Below are 23314 nucleotides of genomic sequence, written 5' to 3' on the forward strand. Positions count from 1 at the left end.
AAGGGTGTCAGCATCTGATCCACACTGAACTCTGATGGACAACATTTGAAAATATAATAGAGACCAAACTAAAGCAACACATTACACTTCCATGCATCTTTATTGCATCACTGAGCATGAAGACAGAACAAGATGCTGGCAAAGTGACACAGAGTCTGAAGTGAAGACCAAACTTGCAAACCATGTTGACTGATATTTTTCTCCATTTGCAACATTTAAATGGTAAATATTTATTTATACTGAATTACAGTAGATGTTATATACACTTTTGGAGGACCTTTAAGGTTTCAAGTGATCTTATTTTTGTCCTGACTGCTGTCTAGGACTACCGTTCATGGTTTGAACTGAGCATATGCAACATTAATATGCCACAAAAGTCTAAATCAAAAAGAGTTATAGATGGTCTGTTGATGAGCCATCATTGTTCAGTCAGTCGTTTGATCAATATGTGATTTGGCAGCAGATCGGTGCAGTTACAGCATCTACCAGAAGATGAAGATCAAACTAACCACACAAACCTTGAGCTCAACATCCGACAAGAAAATGCTGCATAAAGCATACATTAAATAATAAAAATAAATATAAAAATGCACATAATCCAGAACAACATGGTTTGAATTGTACATAATATTATATTATATTATTAGTTGAAATGAGGTCATTTGTGGTGTTGATGGAGTACCTGACACAAGTTTAGGAAACACAGATGTAAACTACAGATGTTTCTGTGTCTCTGTCTGGATTACAGTGACGTCCAGCATCTTTCATCTACAGTCACAGAAAATAAGAACTAGTTAATGAACAGAGAAAATAACCAAAGTGAATCTGTTTAATGTTATAATAACACATGAATACGATCATTCATACACCAGCAACTGGATACTGCAGTCACAAACTTATTCATCATCATCATCATCATCATCATCTTAATGCTGAGCAGGAGATGAAACCCTGACTGTGTTTTAGGGAAACTGCTAATGCAATTCAGCTGTAAGCCGTTTTATACGATCAGTTTCTGAAGACTCACCTGTTCATAAATCACTGGATTAAACTCTATGATGGATGATGACAGCAGACCTGCACAACACATCAGCACAAGTCTTTATTAAATGCTTTTTAAAACTATTCATAAATTAATCCAGTGTCCGTGGATATCATCCTAAACCCAAACAAATGCAATCTTTAGTCTTCTGTTTAAAACATTACCTTTCTTCTTCTTTTTCTTCCATACAGCCAGTATAATCAGCGGAAGTCCTATCAGGAGTAAAACCAAAACCTCTGCAGTGACGATAATCACAAATGAACCTGAAAAACACAAGAGGAAAACACTGAAATACTGTAAAAACAGAAACAACCTCCAGAATCAGGACAGAAACTAGTTTACAGAGTGAATAGGTGAAAGACTAATGAATGAAATAAACAGATGGTTGTTACAGAGAGACATCATCAAGGCAGAGAGAGTGTATTAAAGGAAAATACAGTAAGAGTGGAAGATGATCTGACCTGTTGAAGAGCTGTGCTGATCTGTGATTGTTTCTTTTCTTTCTGTGATTGTGATGATGGAGGATCGTTGATTCAATTCTGTTGTGCTGAAATATGATGGTGTGTTTGTAAAAGGGTTGATGGTTGAAACCTCAGTGGTCTTATTATCTGAAGAAGAAAGATCAACTTAAACTCATCCCAGCAGGCACCGGACGTCAATATAACGTCAGATTGACATTGGACGCCAACGTTGGAGAGACGTTGAATTTTGGTTGAAAATGAAAATCGGGTTGACGTCAGAACCCAACGTCATATTGACGTCAATCTCCAACGTTGGACAGACGTTGCATTTTGGTTAGTTAATGCCACAACCTAAAAATAACTGAAGATCAACGTAAAATGATGTTAGAATTTGATGTTGTGTTTTGTGTTGTGTTGGGTTTTGGTTGCCATACCTGACGACTATATATCAGTATTTGACGTCAATGTGACGTTGGCTTGAGACGTTGGATTTTGGTTATTTCACAACACAACCTAAAAACAACAAAATATCAACGTCAACTGACATCGGTCTTGGACGTCAAATAACCTTGTCATTAGACGTTGGCTTGACATTGAATTTTGGACACCTGACAACAAATATAATCCTGAATTATGCAGTAAATCCTTTATATAATAACATAAACTACAGCTGCTGACCTGCTTCTGTGTAAATTTCTAATATAGGTGAATGTGCAGAAGCCACATTAGACACTTACCATATTTAACCAGTAACAGTATCTCTGAATAGAAATCAGTTAAAGTCCTCTCCACAGCACACCAGTATTGTCCCTCATCCTCTGTTCTCAGGTCAGTGATGCTGACGGTGAAAACTCTGGTCCTCTCGTCGTCAATCAGAGAAAATCTCTCGTCTTCAGCTGGAGATCCTGATTTAACCATGATGATTCTGTTTCCAGACTTACACTCGCCTTTACAAAAATACTTTGAATTTGATTCATATCCAGATTCATATCTGCATCTGATGTCAAGTCTCTCTCCTCTGTGTCCTGTGACTGTTTCTGGAGCACCAACAACAACTCAAAACAGAAATTATATAAATTATATAAATTAAAATCATTATATAGAGCTGTTAAGTGTGAGCAAGAGATATCCCAACTGAATAATAACTTACACACATGAGACTGATGATCATGCAATAACAGAGTTAAAACAATAAAAACATGTCAAATTCTGGAAAAAGCCCTCAAGCTCACCTGTACAGATGCTGGAAAACAGGAATAGAACATCCCACATGCTAAACTTTTACACACACTTTGCTTTAATATAAGACAAAAGCTCAAATGGTAGTCTTTCTCTTCCGTGCTGAGTTTAAAATCATACTGTGTCAGCAACTATCTTGAACATTTCCTCCCCCGTCTCTGTATCTCTGACCACATCAAGGGACTTTGCTGCCGTACCATGAGTGCAGCAGGCGCAGTGATATGACGAAGCGCCGGTACGGCAGCAAAGTTCCATGATTATTACGCCGGAATGAGAGTATAGTTCCTAGCCATATCAGTCTTGAAAATCGCAACTTTTCATTTTCCGTCGGTCTTAGTGCATGATGTAACTACAGAAGAGTCAAGCTTTAAATAGGAAAATGATCGAAACTCTTTAGTCATTTTTGATGAGCAAATGCTAATGGTCTAATCCGATTCAATGATCTATGCTAAACTAAGATAAAAGTGCTACCATCAGACCCGGAGATCAGCTGAATGGATTCAATAACGGTTTAACTCAAGGGGAGGTGTAAAATGAGCCTATTTCCCAAAAAAATTACTTTATAGAAAGACACACATTTCTTTTCATACAAAGCTTTTATTCTTGGGGATAACGTGGATAATTTGTCATGGTTTAGTGTAAGATTTTTGTCTCATCTTTGAAGTTTTAAAATAAAAAAAATCATCACTTTAACCAGTAGATGGCATTAGAGCTCTACTACTTGCTATTTGACTAACTGAAATACATATTTTCACAAGTTTTTCCAGTTGGGTTCATATCTAAATATTTTAAAATCACAATTATAACAATAAAAATTTCAAAAGTTGAACATGTTTTGTAGTGAAAACTAAAATCAGTTTTTCAATAATGTTACATTATGATTTTCATTCCTGTACACGGGAACAGAGGTAGCATCTCATCTTCTTCCTGGGGCTTTCTTCTTTGTCTGTGTTGTGTGTGAGTTAGTGAGTGTGTGTGTTTATGTGGTTTATGAGGACACAAATGTGTATAATGACATGGGTATGACAGAGGTATTACAATATGAAGGTGGTTTATGAGGACACTATGTCCCCGTAATTCAAAAGGCTTAAAAAACATACTAAATGGTGTTTTTTTGAAAATCTAAAAATGCACAAAGTCTCCTGTGAGGGCTAAGTTTAGGTGTAGGGTTGGTGTAGGGCAATAGCACACACAGTTTGTTCAGTATAAAAACCATTACACCTATGGAGAGACCCCATAAACCACAAAAACCAACATGTGTGTGTGTGTGAGTGTGTGTGTGTGTGTGTCTGTGTGAGTGTGTGTGTGTGTGTGTGTGAGTGTGTGTGTGTGTGCGAGCATGATTTTGCATTGTGGATGTTTTGAAGCATGCTACTTCATTTCTCTCTATGTGAGTTCTCTGTTTTTTCTGATTTTTAGGATGAATTTGATCCATTTTCTTCACGCTGACATAAAAACAGATATCATTCCAATTATTTTTTTTTATTTGTAGATCTAGAAAGTGTTGACAGGTGTACAAAGTCTCATGCCATTTGGTCCAAGAGAACATTTTTTACAAAACCTGAATTTGTAGTCTTTGGAATTTGGATTCACATTTTTCATGGTATCTTCTTCAAATTTGAAATATAAACTCATGAGACATGTGGCTTTCAATCCATTACTTTTCTGGATTGCTCCAGGACTTATTTCATGTATTTATATATGAAATTAAAAAACATTCAGTGTGAAAAAAAAACATTTTTCAAGGCACGTAAGTGTCTATAACGTTTTATCTTTTTGAGCATTATCAACTCTGGATGATGGATAGTAAAGCCTAGAGTGTCTTCTTTCCAAAGATACCTAATTTGTGTGTGTAGCACACTGTTGTCAGGAACTGTTACCGTTTTAATTTAGGTAGGTTATTATCACCTGTGAGGCCCACAATGGGAGGTGCTGGCTAACAGGTTAACTATCAAACACAACAAACAGTGAGTATGTTATTGTTTATGAAGCTTTTACTCAAGAGTCACATTTAAGTATTATTGGAACACAAAATCTGACGGTGTTGACAAATTTGGCATTTCTTTCACAAAACAAATAGAGTTCATGTAGTAGCCATTTTGTTAGTTTTTTCTGTTGATATAGATGCTAATGGATGTATGGTAATGGACATATCATGGTTGTGACCAGGAAATATTAACATTAGGATTTAAAATATTCTAAAACTATAAAAATGACCAGAGCCTGTTTGACAGAGGTGGGCTGTGGCGAGGGGTCTTTAAGAGTGATGGCTGCCCCTGATATTCCCTTATTTTGTTACATTTTAATGAATTTCTGAAGGCGTTGACAAAGTGGGGACACAATTTTGAACTTTCGGAAACTTGTACGAACCCGGAAGTAAGATTTTTGCCACAGAAATACTTTTTTAAACTTTGGCCATGCTTAGCATGACAATCCAGCTCTCAGTGTAAAATAACTCTGAATGCATGAAACAGCATTGGACCCCCCCCTTAAGACTGTAGCTAGTTGGACAAAGTAGGCAGTTCAAATGCATTTTAATGAACTTTCTCAATATGTCCAACTTCCCTGTCAACGGGATCTTTTCACCAGATAATATTGACTAAAATGCAGCCATTTGTATATTTTCCATAATACACTTGTTTACACAGGAACATGCTATAATATACTAAATTATATGTAAGTTTGGTCCCACTTTATATTAGGTGGCCTTAACTACTATCTACGTACATCAAAAAATAAGTACAATGTACTTATTGTGGTCATATTTTATTGTAAAACACTTTTGCTGCTATTGAGGTGGGATACGGGTAAGGTTAGGGACAGGTTTGGTGGTATGTGTTGGTTTAAGGGTGGGTTAAGGTGTAAGGGATGGGTCAACAGTGTAATTATAAATGTAATGACATAAATTAATTACAGATGTAACTACATATAGGTATTTTTAAAAATATAAGTACAATGTAAAAGCATGTATGTACACAATAAGTGCATTGTACTAAATGATTAATTTAAATGTAAGTATATAGTAGTTAAGGCCACCTAATATAAAGTGGGACCATAAGTTTTGACTATTGAAAGTGTTTTTCTGTTTAAAAGAAATGTACAGCAAATTGATTAATTCAGTTGCTTATTTCTGTAAAGATTAAATTATTATTAAGGATGTTTAAATATTTTTACTGGAGAGCAAAAAACAAAGCAGCTGAAAATGTAGAGCAGACAAAGGTGATAAGCAGAATAGTAAAAGTTATACATTTATGATAGTTTATTAGGCAGCTTCTGCTTCACAAATCTATACCTGAGACAGGAGTATGATTTCTGTATTTATTTAATAGGTAAAATACCATCTTAAGTTTGTAGCTGTCGGAGGAAACTAGGATTCTGATTGGCTGAGGATTCAGTGTTTTGTCTGATCAATAGTGTGATAGATCGACTCTTGAAGGGAATCAGCTGTGAGACTCTGATACACTTGACTCTGTCTATTCCTGTCCAGTTCTGTGTAGATCTGATCTTTTGTTTGTGCTGAAACAACATCGGTGTAGTCAGCCGGTTCTGTGTTTGTATAATCTGGGTTTGTGAGTCTATAAAATTCCTCTTTTTCACTTTCACCTTTAGGTAAATCTGGAAGGTCACAGTGTTTTCTCTGGTGGCCATCCTATATGAAATAAAATAATCAGATGAATCAGAAAGTTATATGCTGATAACAGTATGATATGCTGTAGAAGTTCATGAACTCACTGGCACTGGCTTTGTGAAAGTCCTGGTGCGGTGGAGAACAAAACCTGATAAGAATGGATAAGGATTTAAGTGACTGATTATTATTAAATCAGTCATTATGACCTGAAATAGCATAAATATATGTTGTGTAGTCTTCTATGTACTTGTTTTCAGGTTTGTACACACACATGCACATATTCTAATTCATATTTAAGTACATATTTTTGATGCTATGCCCACCAAACTTCTAAAATAGATGTACAAACAGTGTAAAAAGTGTTAAAAATTACAATTCTGTAATTTACTCAAGCTCATGTGCATTATAAAACAGTATAACTTATTGAATGAAATTTAAATTTGAATTCAAATTATTAAATGGATGCCTACACCTACCCTAACCCTACCCCATACTTTATTTTTCAACTTTTTGATCATTTCCTTCATTTCTATAGAAAATAAAAGCTCATTCTCAATCACACGCTGGTGGGCGGAGTTAGTGTAAATAGCCTCTGCCAACAAGGTGGGCTATTTGCACTTAGTGTAAATAGACACTCCGATAAGGGGAATAACAATAATAATGAAAAAAACATTTTGTAGGTGAACTATCACTTAAAATGTTTATGGAACAAAGGTTTTTTTTGAGTGAAATAAGTTTTCATTTAATTTAATAAACCTTTCATATTTGCTGCCATAAAATTATATCATGTAGATTATGGCATTACATCACATTTCACTCTGAAGATTTTCCATTAAAGTACAATGGGCCTCAGCAGAACATGATTGTAAAAGTGACTTTCTTTATAGGGTGAGATATGTTAGCATGTGTTGCCTGTAGACCATGTGGTTTCAAATAAATCACGTGGTGTCGGTGTGCTTGAGATGATTCTGAGATCTGCTTACCTGCATTACTGCGGCTGTTGTGCCTGAGCACTTGAAACAGACCGAACAGACACACGAAAAACAGGGCACCGACACACATCAAAGCCACCATCATCATGAACCTTGAGTAAGACTCTGTTGATGCAAAGCTGATAATGACTTGGCTGAAAAAAGCTAAACTGCATGATGTGTGTATGTGTGTGTGTGTGTGTGTGTGTGTGTGTTTCGCAATCTCACCGGCAGGCTCTTCCGTGAACAGGTCTGTGGTTTGCTCTTGTAGATGTTCTGCACAGAATACAAAAGTGAAAGGTGTGTAGTTCATCCTCATACACGAAACCTTGGCTGGCATTCATTTACCCCCATATGTGTGCGAGTTCACTTCTCACACTGACTCATTACGAGACGCGTAAGAGGAAGACCATGCTGTATCACATCCCATCTGAAACCAATATGAGACTCAGTGGTACCTCAAAAATCTCCTGTTATAGCCTACTCAACAACTTATACGTCAGTGTTCATGATGGACAAACGGACATCAAACCCCCTTTTTTTAAGGTTAAGGTTTAAGGTTTCACTATATCATTTCAATAGTCCTGCTGTTTAACAAATCTGTCTATATAGTACAAATTGTCCATTGCATCATGGCTCAGTTGACAGTAAGTTTTATAAACTGTAAAACAATTTAAAAAGGAGCTGTTAAATAGCTTTTAGTGACAAAGTGACAAAATGTTATAGATTTTAAGGTATTTTGTCAATTCACTTTGAAACGTTTGATTTTTAATTTTTTTATAAAAAAATATTTTGGAATTTATCTAATTAACACTTTGTCTGCTTGATTTACATTTTTTTTTTGCATTGACTTGTATTTAATATATTTATTTTGACTTTGATTTGATTTGATTTTTTTCTCTCTCTCTTTGAGGACGCTACAATAACATGTCATGTTAAATTCCCTTATAACTCTCGTACATTCAGTTTAGACAGTGAGTCTTCAGCTGCTGCGTATCTCACCTTTGGTGACTGTTATCCAGATCTCTGAGATGAAATCCGGCAGCAGAGCGATATCTACACCACACCAGTACTTTCCCGAGTCATCTGGAGCCAGTCTAGAGATGTTCACTTTAAGAACATGATCTCTGGTGTCATCCAGAAGAGCCAGTCTCCCTCGTTCAGACTTTGTCTCTGGTCTGGCGATGTGAACACACAGAAGATCTCCTGGAGCAAACGAGCTGTTGATCTGGCAGAAGTACTTGCTGTTATTCTGGAAGGTTTCAGGATAGCTGCAGGAGACTGAGATGTTGCTTCCCACAGATCCAGTGATGTTAACAGCCAGCGAGTTCTCCATCAGCCACAGCGCTGAAAGAGCAAGAACTGCTGACAGATGTCATTTCAGAGTTAATTTGCTGAATTTTGGTGTTTATCAATGAAATCAAGTACAGTAAAGAGTAAAAAGAGCCATTCTCAATTAATACATAATGACAGATCGTACCCGAGAAACTGATGGACGTGGCGGTTCTCATGACTGTCTGCTTCAACCTCAACTCACACTACCTGTTCTCACACTAAATACTAGGTAGATATTGTGTGTATGTGTGTGTGTGTGTGTGTGTGTGTGTGTGTGTCACACTTCTCTAATGCACATGGTTAAGTAAACAGAAACACAGTGTCAGTCTGATCTGAAAAACAGCTCCCTCTTCAGGGTAGCAAAAAGTACATTTTTTGACATTTACTTTTGATTTGTTGTTTTTAATTAATTTCTTTCATTTTTACTTTTAATTATTTTCCTTTTTCGTGTTTTACTGTATTTATTCATTAATTTATTTCATTCTATGTACTGTTTTAATTATATTTATTTATTTATTTAGAAAGTCATAGTCTTTTGTAAGTGGTTTCTTATTGGCTGTTCCTGTCTTGTTATGGGGAAGGCCGCTAAAATAGACTTTAAAAAGAGGAAAGAAAAAAACTGTAAAACAGCAGAACAACTGTTTCAGCTTGCATTTGCAGTTCACTCTGCTGAAATCTATTGGCTGAAATTACAACACGGTAAGAGTTACACTTGTTCAGTAATAAATCATGTAAATAAAGTAATTAATGAATCTCCAGTCACACAAGAAACTTCAAGTTTTTTTTTTTAAAACCTCTGAACAGTTAGTGCTGGTGTGTACTTGAGTTTCAACAGTGTAAAACTGTTAACAGTAAATATTTTAAAAGGTTATTTGAAAGAGTTATTTTTAAAAGAGTTTTTACAGTGTTGAGGTGCTGTACTATTGTGTATATTATCTTATTTCTTGTTGTGACGTTGGTCAGAATGGTTCCTCCTCTTCCTCTGGCGTCTCTGCTCTTGATTCCAGGTGAGTCTCACCTGTAAATGCCTTGAGACTCAGTAGGACTCAATATGTATAACTGGTAAAACTACTATAATTAATGAATTCTCTATTGTTGACATGTGCTTGCAAAAAAGGCATTTTAATTATTTCATTATGTCTTCATGAATGTTGTTTTCAGGAGTTTATGGCTGCGGTGTCAGTTATAGTCCTTCACACATCTGTGCACTAAAGAACTCATCAGTGATAATGAGCTGCACTTATACATACCCTACTGGACATCAGATCAGGAAAGTGTTCTGGACCAAAGGACCTGTAGAACATGTAGAGCTTCCTGCTGCTCATCTCAATGTCATGTGTGAGGCTGTTCTGACGTTGTCTCTGGTTCAGAAGTGGCTTGGTAGCCCTTTTCCTGAAGACGTCTGAGCGTGGTGACTCTTGATGCACTGACTCCAGCTTCAGTCCACTCCTTGTGAAGCTCTCACAAGTGTTTGAATCAGCTTTGTTTGACAGTATTCTCAAGCTTGAGGTCATCCCTGTTGCTTGTGCACCTTTTCCTACCCAAATTCTTCCTTCCAGTCAACTTTGCATTTAATATGCTTTGATACAGCACTCTGTAAACAGCCACAGCTTTCAGTAATGACCCTCTGTGACTTACACTCTTTGTGGAGGACGTCAATGATTGTCTTCTGGATCATTGCCAAGTCAGCAGTCTTCCCCATTATTGTGGTTTCAAAGAACAAGAGATACCCGAAATTTATACTGTAGGGATGGTCATTAATTGAAACTCAAATTAAAATTTTGTAATATTTTGAGGTACTGATTTTTGACTTTCATGAGCTGTAAGCTCTAATCAACAAAATTAAAACAAAAAACCTTTTGAAATAAGTTTTTAAAACAAGAAAAAAATAACTTTTTCACGATGTTCAAATTTTTTGAGATGTACCTGTAAATATTTAACACACAACTTACCCTAATGTCATAAAAGCAGGAGAAAACGAAGAGGTACACAAGCTGAAGATGCCACACCAAAACAGGTAAATAATGCAGACATGACAGGACATATTTGTCATATACTTTCATATGTACAATAATTCATTTTCTTTCATATCAGGATGATCTGTATTCTAATGTAGCCAAGAGGGACGTTCACATGTCTGAATCAGCTGTTTATGAGGACGCTCCGTATGCCAGCATTTCATCCAGCAAACCCAGAAGAGACAGAGACAGAGACGCTGAGGAGATCCAGTATGACACCGTCCAACATCACAAAACCAAACCAACAAAGAGAGCAGAGGAGAACGAAGACCAGTATGGCAATATTAGAATTCACCGGCCTGGTGCTGCCATGAGGTGCAAAAATAAGACTTCTGTTATCATCTGCTCACTACTCACAGGAACCTGACATACAAAGTGGCTGTATTTTTAAAATGACTTTATCATCATGTAATCTGAGGCATTATATCATCGTGTTTCTGTTTTCATTTTGTTTTGTTTTAGGCAATCAGATGTGGAGACTGTGGAAGAGGCCTCTGTGACCTACAGCCACGTCAAATGAACGACAGACCATCATGAAGCCTGTGTTCAGACATAAATCTGGTCTGCTAAAGCCACAAATATTGATTGAATATGAAACAAAATATAAATTAAACAATGTGCTTGAAAGTACGGCTGCTTAATCTAGCATGCAATTCAACATAATTTATGGCACATCATTAATTAAATCAGGTGAACAGATGAGCCGGAAACAGAAAAGCCAAAATAAAAAATAAAACCTTTTTGTCTGATGTTGTGATGTGTTGCATTCAAGATGGCGCCGTGCATGGCAGCCATTGTGCTTGGCTCTCCACTTGTTTTAGTGTTTTTGTTAGTTTTTCCTGTTTTTTGTTTGTCTAACATGATCAGTTTCACCAAGGAAGAACTGCTAAACATTCGGCAGAACACTCCACGAAATCTCCAACCGGTTTTCAATTATTCGGATGTTTTGCTGAACATAGTAGTCGGCGGAGCTGCAGCAGGGGGAAGCGAGCCGGCGAGCTTGTGAAGCTAAGACAGCGTGGATTTCGAATGCAGTTGCCTAGCATCCATCTTATATATCAATTTCTGTGAGGATATGTGTATTCCTACCAGGACTCATCTAACTTATAACAACGACAGACCGTGGTTCACTGCAAAACTCAGACAGCTCCACAGGCCAAAGAAGATGCTTACAGGAATGGGGACAGAGTCTTGTATAAACAGGCCAAATACACACTGGAAAAGGAGATCAGAGTGGCAAAGAGGAATTATTCCGATAAGTTAAGGACCCAATTCCCTTCCAGTGATTCTGCTTCAGTGTGGAAAGGACTCCCTCTTTGAACTGTTACCGTCTGGTCAACGCTACCGAGCTCTGAGAACCAGAACGACCAGACACAGGAACAGTCTCTTCCCTCAGGCAATCCATCTCATGAACACTTGAATTCTTAACAATAAACATGAAACACAAAACACTATCATACTTTTTATTTTTATTTTACACACATACTTATTGCATTTCAAATTTGCACCTAGCATACCTGTACATACTGAATTGTCTATTTTATGTATTGTGTTTGTGCTATTTGGCACATTGTCCATTTTTGTATATTTGTACATTATTTTTTTACTTCTTAATTTTTTTTATTATCTGTGTCCTGTCCTGTTGCTGTCATTCTGTCGCACTGTGGAGCTATTGTCACTAAAACAAATTCCTGGTATGTGCAAACATACCTGCCAATAAAGCTAATTCTGATTCTGATTCCCTGAGGATCTTTTGTGAGCATATACAAAAGCTTTTTTTGTTTTTGTTTTGGTAAATAAACTGAAGGCAAAAAGAAAATCTGTCAAGGATGTTCAAAAATAACTTCTCTGTCTGTGGTCAAAGTGACGACATCCAGTCTAATTCAGCATATGTTTCAAAATTCTTCAGAAAATGTTTTCAGCAAGAAACGGCCACAATAATAAATAAAAAAAATGTATTTATATTTGACTTATACCTGAACATCTCCTCAATTTGAATACATGCAAAAGCAAGTGAAACTGTAAATAATTCCTACTGTCTGGTGGTGGTGGACAACCACAACAACACAAAATATAACATATTAATTTCCTATTGTTTAAGTATTTTTGGGCTTAATTGTAAATAAATGCATTTTTTATTGATTGATTTATTGTGTTGGGTAATTATTGGACTCCCTCTTGAATGTTTCCCCTATTTTACTAATCAAAATATATAACCAGAGGTGGTTCCTGACCATAAACTTGGGTAGGCAGAGGTAGGGTAGGGTCTAATGGTGTTTTAAGTAAAGTGCATATGTAACCGGTTCTACTTCGGGATTCGGACCGTGGTCTCCAGCGCGGGAGGCGGGCGCTCTAACAAGGAGGCTAAAGGCCACGGCCTCTAGCATCAGTCGCCAGAGCACCTCTTTTTGAGATCAGGGGAGTGAGGTTTACACACACCAGCACTTACTTGCCTACGTCTGTTACACTCACCCCCCCTAAACCTCACTCCCATCCGGGTCACGGCACCAATGTAACCGGTTCTACTTCGCCTCGCTCCGAGCGGGATTCGAACCGCGGTCTCCGGCGCAGGAGGCTGGCGCTCTAACAAGGAGGCTAAAGGCCACGGCCTCTAGCATCAGTCGCCAGAGCACCTCTTTTTGAGATCAGGGGAGTGAGGTTTACACGCACCAGCACTTACTTGCCTACGTCTATTACACATAGAAAGCTAATCTGCCCCAGTGTCTCTTGATTAGAGCGCGCTGCAGTTCCATTCTTCTCCACAGATTAATATCTGAAAAATGTGGGGCGCTGTAGAGCTGGGGAGAACACAGGCATAATTTTGATTATTTAGATCAGAGACATACTCTATGTTGAATCACTGTAGGTGGGCTCTGATTCATGGCAGAGTTTGGGATTCTGGATGAGGCCATTTCCTGTCCGACCCACTCACTTCTCTTTTTTACCAGTAAACTGAAGTTGAAAAAAAAGGATGTTAAAGAATAACTTGTCTGTCTGTGGTCAAAGTGATGACATAGAGACATTCAGATTCTACTTCTTCTTCTTCTTCTTCTTCAAAAAATATATATTCCAGGGAGTAACGCTGGCCACTATAAAAACCCAGTTTTATTTTTATTTGATTTATACTTGAACATATCTTCTATCCTGCTACGTGCAAAATGAAGTGAAACTGTAAAAATGTCCTACTATATGGCAATAAATCTGTGATTCACTGATGATTCAATGTGGTGGACAGATTTTTTTAAGCATTTTGGGTTTAATTATAAATATACATTGGATCATGGTGTGATGTGTATAGTTACTTGTGTGGGCAGCACACAAGAAAGAGGAAGAAACATTTTTATCTGCATGGTCTTTTTAATACAAGCCGTGTTAATAATGTGAAATCAGTTTAACGCCTGCTCATGGTAGACTCACCAGAACATGGTAAGAGTTAATAATGGGAATATTATGTGTGTGAATATATGGTTAATATGTGAATATAGTCCAGTTAATACTGTTGTACAACCAACTGATTTATTCAATAGGAAATATTCTCATTGAAAACTTATTCATGGAAATGTTTTTAAGATTTGTTTTTTCTTTCTCTCTTTCTTTTGAAGCTAAATATTGTGTGTTCTTGTAGTGATGTCAGTCAGAATGTTTCCTCCTCTTGCTCTGGCGTTTCTGCTCATTATTCATGGTAAGTCATTGTCTCATTAACAAATGTTACATACTTGCTTATTAAATAAACCTGTTATTTGTTACTTACCTGGGGGTCTGTCAATCATTGGATTTTTTTTTCTTTATATCAATCAAAACTACAATAACATGCAAACTTTAGTCAGAGCTACAGTTTAAATTTTTTTTCTTTTGTGCTCTATCCAGAATTTAAACTACTTCCATCTGGTCACTGTTTCCACACCACAAGGATTAGACACAACTGTTATAAGAACCCTTTTGTTCTTTCACCTACAAGACTGTTGAATTCTAGTGTAAAAAGATACTTATATATCTTGTTATGCAGGAGACAAATGTCCCCTTAAAAGGAACGATAAAGTATCATCATTCATTCAGTCAATATTTGGGATATTATGAATATGATGAGTACGAGGGGATAGTGATTAAAAAAAATGGGTGAACTATCCCTTTATTGTGTGTTTCAGGAGTTTATGGCCAGTTTGATTGGGGTGTGAGTTATGGCTCTTCACACATCTGTGCAATAAAGGCGTCAACAGTGACAATCTACTGCACTTATACATACCCTCCTGGAGATCAGATCATGAAAGTGTTCTGGATCAAAACAAATAGAATCCATTTCAGAAACAAATGGAATCCATTTCAGACCAATCCAGATCTGTCTGAGGACCCTGAATGCAGTCCGAGGCTTCAGTATCTGGGAGATAAACAGCATAACTGCACAATGAGACTGAGTCATGTGACACAGAAAGATGAACACAAGTACTATTTCAGATTCATCACCGATAAAGATAAATGGCTTGGTCGTCCAGGAGTGACTCTTACTGTCACAGGTGACTTTGAGGTTTCACTCTTCTTCTGTGCATTATGTTGAATAATAATCAGTGTATGACAGCAGCACTAGATATAATGTGTGTGTTGTGTTCAGATCTTCAGGTGGAGTCTCCTGAGAGAGTGACAGAGGGAGATTCGGTCCGTCTGACATGTAAAAGCAGCTGCGCTCTCACTGACAGAGCAACATTCATCTGGTACAGAAACTCAGAGCCATTAACTGAGAGAAGAGACGGAAACAATCAACTCCTGCTGCAGTCAGTCAGAAGAGAGGATGCAGGCAGATATAGCTGCGCTCTACATGGACACACTTACATCTCTCCTGCTGTTCATCTCAGTGTCACGTGTGAGTACAGATTTATTAGCTCTCTTTAATAAGTTGTTGAGTCTGTGTTTGGAAAAACATTAAACTTTTGTCTTTTTTAGATGCACCAAAGAGCATCTCAGTGTCCATCAGTCCATCTGGTGAAATAGTGGAGGGAGATTCAGTGACTCTGAGCTGCAGCAGTGATTCAAACCCACCTGCAGAAATCAGCTGGATTAAAGGAGGAGAGACTGTAGGATCTGGAAGAATCTACAGCATCTCAAACATCAGCTCTGATGACAGTGGAGAATACAAGTGCAAGTCCAGAAATCAACATGGAGAGAAATACTCTGATGCTGTGACCTTAAACATTATGTGTGAGATAAAGATGGTTCATTAACTGTGACTTTAAATCCTCTAAACATATTCTATGATGTCAAATCTATTATGATACTTAATGATGTAAATGTTTTTTTTTTTTTTTCTGTGTTAGATCCTCCAAAGAGTGTCTCAGTGTCCATCAGTCCATCTGGTGCAATAGTGGAGGGAGATGCAGTGACACTGAACTGCAGAAGTTATTCAAACCCACCTGCAGAAATCAGTTGGTTTAAAGGAAGAATGTTTGTAGGAACTGGAAGAATCTACAGCATCTCAAACATCAGCTCTGATCACAGTGGAAAATACAAGTGCAAGTCCAGAAATAAATATGGAGAGAAATACTCTGCTGCTGTGATGCTGAATGTGATGTGTAAGTGAATGCTGGTGCAAGAACTGACAATAGCTTCGCCAGTTCCAGTGTGTTTTATCACTGTTCATTGATGAGATATTTCATTCTTTCTATTTTAGATGCTCCAAGAAATGTAGTGGTGTACATCCGTCCATCTGGTGCAATAGTGGAGGGAGATACAGTGACACTGAACTGCAGAAGTTATTCAAACCCACCTGCAGAAATCAGCTGGTTTAAAGGAAGAATGTTTGTAGGAACTGGAAGAATCTACAGCATCTCAAAGATCAGCTCTGATCAAAGTGGAAAATACAAGTGCAAGTCCAGAAATAATCATGGAGTTAAAAACTCTGATGCTGTGGCTTTAAACGTCATGTGTGAGTTAAAGATGGTTCATTAACTGTGACTTTAAATCCTCTAAATATACTCTATGATGTCAAATCTATTGTGATACTTAATGATGTAAATGCTTTTTTTTCTGTCTTAGATCCTCCAAAGAGTGTCTCAGTGTCCATCAGTCCATCTGGTGCAATAGTGGAGGGAGATGCAGTGACACTGAACTGCAGAAGTTATTCAAACCCACCTGCAGAAATCAGTTGGTTTAAAGGAAGAATGCTTGTAGGAACTGGAAGAATCTACAGCATCTCAAACATCAGCTCTGATCACAGTGGAAAATACAAGTGCAAGTCCAGAAATAAATATGGAGAGAAATACTCTGCTGCTGTGATGCTGAATGTGATGTGTAAGTGAATGCTGGTGCAAGAACTGACAATAGCTTCGCCAGTTCCAGTGTGTTTTATCACTGTTCATTGATGAGATATTTCATTCTTTCTATTTTAGATGCTCCAAGAAATGTAGTGGTGTACATCCGTCCATCTGGTGCAATAGTGGAGGGAGATACAGTGACACTGAACTGCAGAAGTTATTCAAACCCACCTGCAGAAATCAGCTGGTTTAAAGGAAGAATGTTTGTAGGAACTGGAAGAATCTACAGCATCTCAAAGATCAGCTCTGATGACAGTGGAGAATACAAGTGCAAGTCCAGAAATAATCATGGAGTTAAAAACTCTGATGCTGTGACTTTAAACGTCATGTGTAAGTTAATTATTTTTTACATATTTGCATTGCTAGACCTTACCAGACATTTTTACAGTAATATATTGGCAACACTGTTGCCAGCTAGTTACTGTAGGTCAAACATCTACACTAAAAACTTGCCCTGTAAATTAATGGTAAAATACTGGCAACTCTGTTTTTCTACAGCAAGCGTTAACAGTGTGTGTAAGAGGATTCAACTGGTAGTCCAATAGTTGGCAAATCCCCAGCTACAGAAAGTCACAATGAAACAAGTTTATTTAATAAGCGACTACATGACGTTTCTTAATTCTCCAGTTGATAGTCTTAGAAGGTTCCAGCAAAGTAAAGTACATAGGCAAGGCAAGGCAAGTTTATTTATACAGCACATTTCATACACAAAGGTAATGCAAAGTGCTTTACTTGAAAGAAAGTAAAATAGTCATAAAATAATAATAATAATAACAATATTGATCACAGCAATAAAAATAAGGAGTTCAAAAAAAGAGAATTTTTTTTTAATAATAATAATAATAATAAAAAAAATAAACTTAAAAACAAATATTCTCAAGCTTTGTTCAAACTCTTCCACACTAAGTGAGCAGAAAAAAAAAAAAACCACCACCTTCCAAACCACCTAACTATTCCACTACTTCACCCCTACTTACTTTGACCATCATATCTGACCTATTCGCTAAAACTCGGGGCGTGCCCCAGTCAGTAATGGTAGGAATTTAGAGTTGGTAGAGCGATTCACGACTAGAACCTCCCTTCTAGCGTCTCACATTCTCATTTACAAATGGGTCTCATTCACTAATAATTGCGTACGTTTTTATACGCACATTTGAACGTCCCACGAAAACTTTCCGCCTAATTCACAACACGTGCATACGCACATCAGCTTGTTCTTAAATTCGTTCTTCTGTTAATGAATTTGGAGTCTTCTAAATGAGTGCCCGCGTGAACAAGGTTAGTGGTTAGCATAACACACGCCCAAACCAGCTCCATATAAGGGCTTTCCGCAAAGACCTCATGGACCTCTAATTATATATACAGGTGCTGGTCATAAAATTAGAATATCATGAAAAAGTTTATTTATTTCAGTAATACCATTCAAAAAGTTAAACTTGTATATTAGATTCATTCATTACACACAGACTGATATATTTCAAATGTTTATTTCCTTTAATTTTGATGATTATAACTGACAACAAATGAAAGTCCCAAATTCAGTATCTGAACTTTAAAATCAATCCTAAATGTAACTGGAAGCCAGTGTAAGGACCTGAAGACTGGTGTGATATGCTCAGATTTTCTGGTTCTAGTCAGAATCCTGGCAGTAGCGTTCTAGATGAGCTGCCGCTGTCTAATGATCTTCTTTGGAAGGCCGGTGAGGAGACCATTACAGTAATCCACCCTGCTGGTGATAAAGTCATGAACAAGTTTCTCTAAATCTTGACTGGAAGCAAAACATCTAATTCTTGCAATGTTTTTAAGATGATAGTATGCTGATTTAGTTACTGCTTTGACATGACTACTAAAACTAAGGTCTGTCTCCAGAATCACCCCAAGATTTTTTACTTGATTTTTAGTTGTTTGACCCAAGGTATGCATTCACCTTGAGAACTTCATCTTTTTTTCCAAATGCAATGACTTCAGTTTTCTCCTTGTTTAACTGAAGAACGTTTTGGCACATCCAACTGTTAATTTCATCAATGCATTGGCAGAGGGAGTCAATGGGGCACAGTCATTTGGAGATAAGGCTAGGTAAACCTGGGTATCATCAGCATAGCTGTGATGTGGCAATTTGGTTCTTCCTCATTATCTGACTTAGTGGGAGCATATACAAGCTAAACAAGAGCAGTGCTAGAATTGAGCCTTGTGGGACTCCGCATGGTATGGACGTCCACTTTGACTTATGCTCTCCTATACTTACATAATAATAATAATAAATAATTCATTACATTTATATAGCGCTTTTCTGCTTTTCTAAGCACTCAAAGCACTCTACATTGTGAGGGGTGGTGTCTCCTCGTCCACCACCCCTCAGAAATATAAAATCCAGGTTGTTTGTGGTTATTAAGTCATTGATCAGAAATTATTTATGTTTTAGTGAGCGAATGTTTAAAAATGCTAACTTGATTGCATTATTTTGTGTCTCAGCAATCTTAGTTTGCATCATTATAGGTCGCAGATTAGATGGGTCAGCCGTACGGCTTGAGAAGGCCTTAGACTGTCTATCACGTGATAGAACAGAGATAGAGAAAGCTACAGGCACACTGGATTCCCGCTTGTTTTGTAAACAATTGTGAAAGTTGCTGCTATCATAGCGGGGACCTGACACACATCACTGAGAGTAGCTATCAGTTATTTTTGGTTCACCTACAGCCGATGGAGGAGGGTTTGGGCCCTGGCGTTGTGGCAGAGGTCGAAGTGCTCTCACAGGAGGAGTAGGATGAGCTGGGTCCACAGGCTTTGGTGGTTGCGGGGCCCGCCGTTTTTTAGTTGATATCTGGGGGCTTGCAGCAAAAGTGTCACAGAAACGAAGCGGAAGCAAAGATGCAGGTTAGTAATTTATTGAGGGTCAGAAGACACAAACTTAACACAGTCTCTCGGGTGGGATGGTGGCGCAGGGACCAGATGGACAACGTGCAGGTGAGGAGTGGCGAGGGTGAATCCAGTGCAGGTGAAGATCCGGGTGAGACGAAGACTCTTGACAGAACTCAGACACGAACAGGTAGTCGATGGCACACGATGAACACACACTGGGGAAAACATCCAAACGATCTGACAAAGAGAGGAGAGTGCAGTGAGGCTTTATAGAGGAGTAAATTGGCAGCAGCTGGTGCGGGGAATGAGATCAGCTGGCGCGCTGATCACGGAGCGAGGGGAACCGCCCACTCGCACACAATACACAGACACAGACAACAAACACGAGACATGAAGAAGGCAGTAGATTCAAATACCGTGACAGTACCCTCCCTCCTAGGGATGCCTCCTGGCGTCCCCAGACTCCCATACCTGTCGATTGTAATCATCGAAAAGGGAGTGATCCAGAATGTCTCTAGCAGGCACCCAATCTCTCTCCTCCGGACCGTAACCTTCCCAGTCCACCAAGTACTGGAATCCGCGTCCCCTCCGCCTTGAGTCCAGAATACAATTGACCGAATAAGTAGGTTCCCCTTCTACGAGTCGCGGCGGTGGAGGAACCGGGGCTGGCGGATTAATGCGGGAATAAAACACGGGTTTGATCTTGGATACATGGAAAACGGGATGAATTCTCCTGTACACTGGAGGAAGATTGAGGCGGACTGCCACTGGACTAATGATTTTAGTGACAGTGAACGGGCCAATGAATTTGGGAGCAAGCTTATTAGAAACGGAGCGGAGAGGAATTTTCTTGGTAGAAAGCCACACTTTGGAACCGACGACGTATACGGGAGGTCTAGACCGGTGGCGATCGGCCTTGGCCTTGGTGCACACTCCCACTTGGAGTAGAGTCTCGCGAGCTCTAGTCCAAGTGCGATGACACCTCTGGACAAAGGCGTGAGCGGAGGGGACCAGACTAGGAAACATTGGTGGCTGGTAACCTATACTACATTCAAACGGAGATAGGCCCGTAGATGACACTGGTAACGAATTGTGGGCGTACTCCACCATTGACAGTTGTTGGCTCCATGAGGAAGGATTCTTGGAGACCAGACATCGCAATGTTCTCTCCAAATCCTGGTTGGCTCTCTCAGTTTGACCATTGCTCTGGGGATGAAACCCTGAGGACAGACGAACAGTCGCACCCAGTAACTTACAAAACTCTCGCCAAAATTTGGACACAAATTGGGGTCCTCTGTCGGAAATGTAACCGAAAGACGTGGTGAACGACTGTAACCGCTGTCTCCTTGGCTGAGGGTAATTTGGGCAAGGGAATGAAGTGGACCGCCTTCGAGAATCGGTCCACCACGGTCAAAACTACCGTGTTACCCTGAGAGGGTGGGAGGGCGGTGACAAAATCTAGTGCGATATGGGACCAGGGTCTCGAAGGGATCGGCAGCGTTTGAAGGAGCCCATCTGGGGGTCTATTGGAAGTCTTACCAGTGGCACAAACTGAGCAAGCCAAATCAAAACTGTGGACATCGCGAGCCATGAGTGGCCACCAAAATCGTTGCTTGACTAAACATGTAGTGCAACTGACTCCTGGATGACAAGCCACATTGGAACAATGTCCCCACTGAATAACGTCGGACCGTAATCCCTCTGGCACAAATAACCGGTTCGGTGGACAACCGACCGGAGGCGTTACCCCTTGCAAGGCAGTCTTGACCTTCGATTCGACCTCCCATGTGAGTGTGGAGATAATAAGGGTCTCCGGAAAAATACACTCGGGAGTAGACGGGCGATCGGAACGGTCAAAAATACGTGATAAAGGATCGGGCTTGATGTTTTTGGAGCCCGGGCGGTACAAGAGAATGAAGTCAAAACGTCCGAAAAAAGTGCCCACCGAGCCTGCCTGGAGTTCAGTCTCTTGGCGGTTCTAATGTATTCCAAATTCTTGTGATCGGTCCATACGATAAAAGGTACCCCCGACCCTTCTAACCAGTGGTGCCATTCTTCCAATGCCAACTTGACTGCCAACAACTCTCTGTTACCAATATCATAATTACTCTCGGCAGGGGACAAACGGTGGGACAAAAATGCGCACGGATGCATTCTGTCGTCTGCCGGAGAGCGTTGGGATAGCACTGCGTTTGACCACCTGAACGTAGTTCTGGGGGAGGTCAAGGCGGTCAGAGGAGAGACCAGTTGGCTGAAATTGCGAATAAACCGCCGGTAAAAATTGGCGAACCCCAGAAACCTCTGCAGTGCCTTACGGGAGTCTGGGCTTGGCCAATCCACCACAGCCTTAACCTTGTCAGGATCCATACGCATTCCCTCAGACGACACAATGTACCCTAGGAAAGGGACAGACTGTGCATGAAAAGCGCATTTCTCCGCCTTGACAAAAAGCCCATTCTCTAACAGCCTCTGAAGCACTCGTCGAACGTGCTGCACGTGCTCCTGGAGAGAAGAAGAAAAAATCAATATGTCATCCAGGTAAACATATATGAACTGGTCAACCATATCTCGCAGCACGTCGTTGACGAGTGCCTGGAAGACTGCTGGGGAGTTGGACAGCCCGAAGGGCATGACCAAATATTCAAAGTGCCCCCTGGGGGTGTTAAAAGCAGTCTTCCATTCGTCCCCCCTCCTGATGCGGACCAAATGATAAGCGTTCCGTAAGTCCAATTAGGGAAGATCGACGCTCCCTGCAACCTCTCGAAAGCTGAAGACATCAGCGGCAAAGGATAGGTATTCTTTACCGTGATGATGTTCAGCCCTCGGTAGTCAATACAAGGTCGCAGTGATCCGTCCTTCTTCCCCACAAAAAAGAACCCCCGCCCCCGCAGGAGAAGAGGAGGGCCGGATGAACCCCGCTGCTAGAGAATCAGAAATATATTTCTCCATAGCCTCTCTTTCTGGAACAGAAAGTGAATATAACTTGCCCTTAGGCGGAGACGTACCTGGCAGTAACTCTATGGCACAGTCATAGGGACGATGTGGAGGGAGAGAAGCAGCACGAGACTTACTGAACACCTCCTTCAGGTCTAGATACTCCGTGGGCACGTTAGACAAATCCCCTGCCTCCTCCTGCAAGGTAGAAACAGAAACAGACGGACAAGCAGACACAAGACAAGATTCATAACATTTAGTGCTCCATTCCGATATTGATTTCTGCTGCCAATCTATCCTGGGGTTGTGTTCGGTGAGCCAGGGGTGTCCTAAAACAATGGGTGCCAGGGGGGAGTCCAGGATGTAGATGTAGAAGGAGATGATTTCAGTGTGATTGCCAGATACAATGAGTGTGATGGGTCCAGTGGTAAATGAAATGGTAGGCAAGGCTTGGCCATTGAGGGCGTGAACTGCGATGGTATGAGTGAGGGATAGAAGGGGAGCCTGAATCCTGAGTGCAAATGT

General features: G+C 39.5%; 3 protein-coding genes across 4 annotated transcripts; 1 reads left to right on the forward strand and 2 right to left on the reverse strand.

Moving 5' to 3' along the window:
• Positions 1 to 83: 83 nt before the first annotated feature.
• On the reverse strand, positions 84 to 2855 carry LOC306873889 (CMRF35-like molecule 3). 2 transcript variants are annotated; one of them, XM_079423421.1, is made up of 7 exons: positions 2736 to 2855; positions 2241 to 2558; positions 1504 to 1650; positions 1207 to 1305; positions 1028 to 1077; positions 683 to 768; positions 97 to 482 (listed from the first exon to the last, which is right to left on the reverse strand). In XM_079423421.1, exons 1-6 carry the CDS (start codon positions 2773 to 2775, stop codon positions 694 to 696), a joined length of 729 nt encoding a protein of 242 aa, XP_079279547.1. In that variant the 5' UTR covers positions 2776 to 2855; the 3' UTR covers positions 97 to 482; positions 683 to 693. The 2 variants fall into 2 exon arrangements, with proteins under 2 accessions (XP_079279546.1, XP_079279547.1); XM_079423420.1 differs by having other exon boundaries at positions 84 to 768.
• Positions 2856 to 4230: 1375 nt separating this feature from the next.
• Positions 4231 to 8875, reverse strand: LOC306873485 (uncharacterized protein). Its single transcript, XM_079422813.1, has 6 exons — positions 8822 to 8875; positions 8344 to 8703; positions 7570 to 7617; positions 7354 to 7467; positions 6475 to 6518; positions 4231 to 6391 (listed from the first exon to the last, which is right to left on the reverse strand). The coding sequence occupies exons 1-6, from the start codon at positions 8850 to 8852 to the stop codon at positions 6134 to 6136; spliced, it is 855 nt and encodes a 284-aa protein (XP_079278939.1). The 5' UTR covers positions 8853 to 8875; the 3' UTR covers positions 4231 to 6133.
• A 5458-nt stretch (positions 8876 to 14333) lies between these two features.
• Positions 14334 to 18656, forward strand: LOC306873743 (B-cell receptor CD22-like; the record flags this gene model as incomplete). Its single annotated transcript, XM_079423228.1, has 10 exons — positions 14334 to 14376; positions 14840 to 15205; positions 15301 to 15549; positions 15630 to 15668; positions 15732 to 15884; positions 16001 to 16255; positions 16354 to 16608; positions 16719 to 16973; positions 17072 to 17326; positions 18631 to 18656. 10 exons carry the CDS (start codon positions 14334 to 14336, stop codon positions 18654 to 18656), a joined length of 1896 nt encoding a protein of 631 aa, XP_079279354.1.
• Positions 18657 to 23314: the final 4658 nt, after the last annotated feature.

This window comes from Barbus barbus (assembly GCF_936440315.1).
Source record: "Barbus barbus genome assembly, chromosome: 8".
NCBI lineage: Eukaryota > Metazoa > Chordata > Actinopteri > Cypriniformes > Cyprinidae > Barbus > Barbus barbus.

Coding starts and splice junctions, on each gene's coding strand:
- LOC306873485 (XM_079422813.1), bottom strand. CDS start 8,852: ATGAGAACCGCCACGTCCATCAGTTTCTCGG. Junction 7,618..8,343: donor CTGGATAACAGTCACCAAAG/GTGAGATACGCA, acceptor TATTCTGTGCAG/AACATCTACAAGAGCAAACC. Junction 7,468..7,569: donor GTTCACGGAAGAGCCTGCCG/GTGAGATTGCGA, acceptor TTGCATCAACAG/AGTCTTACTCAAGGTTCATG.
- LOC306873889 (XM_079423420.1), bottom strand. CDS start 2,775: ATGTGGGATGTTCTATTCCTGTTTTCCAGCATCTGTACAG. Junction 1,651..2,240: donor ACTGTTACTGGTTAAATATG/GTAAGTGTCTAA, acceptor TTTCTTCTTCAG/ATAATAAGACCACTGAGGTT. Junction 1,306..1,503: donor TCAGCACAGCTCTTCAACAG/GTCAGATCATCT, acceptor TGTGTTTTTCAG/GTTCATTTGTGATTATCGTC.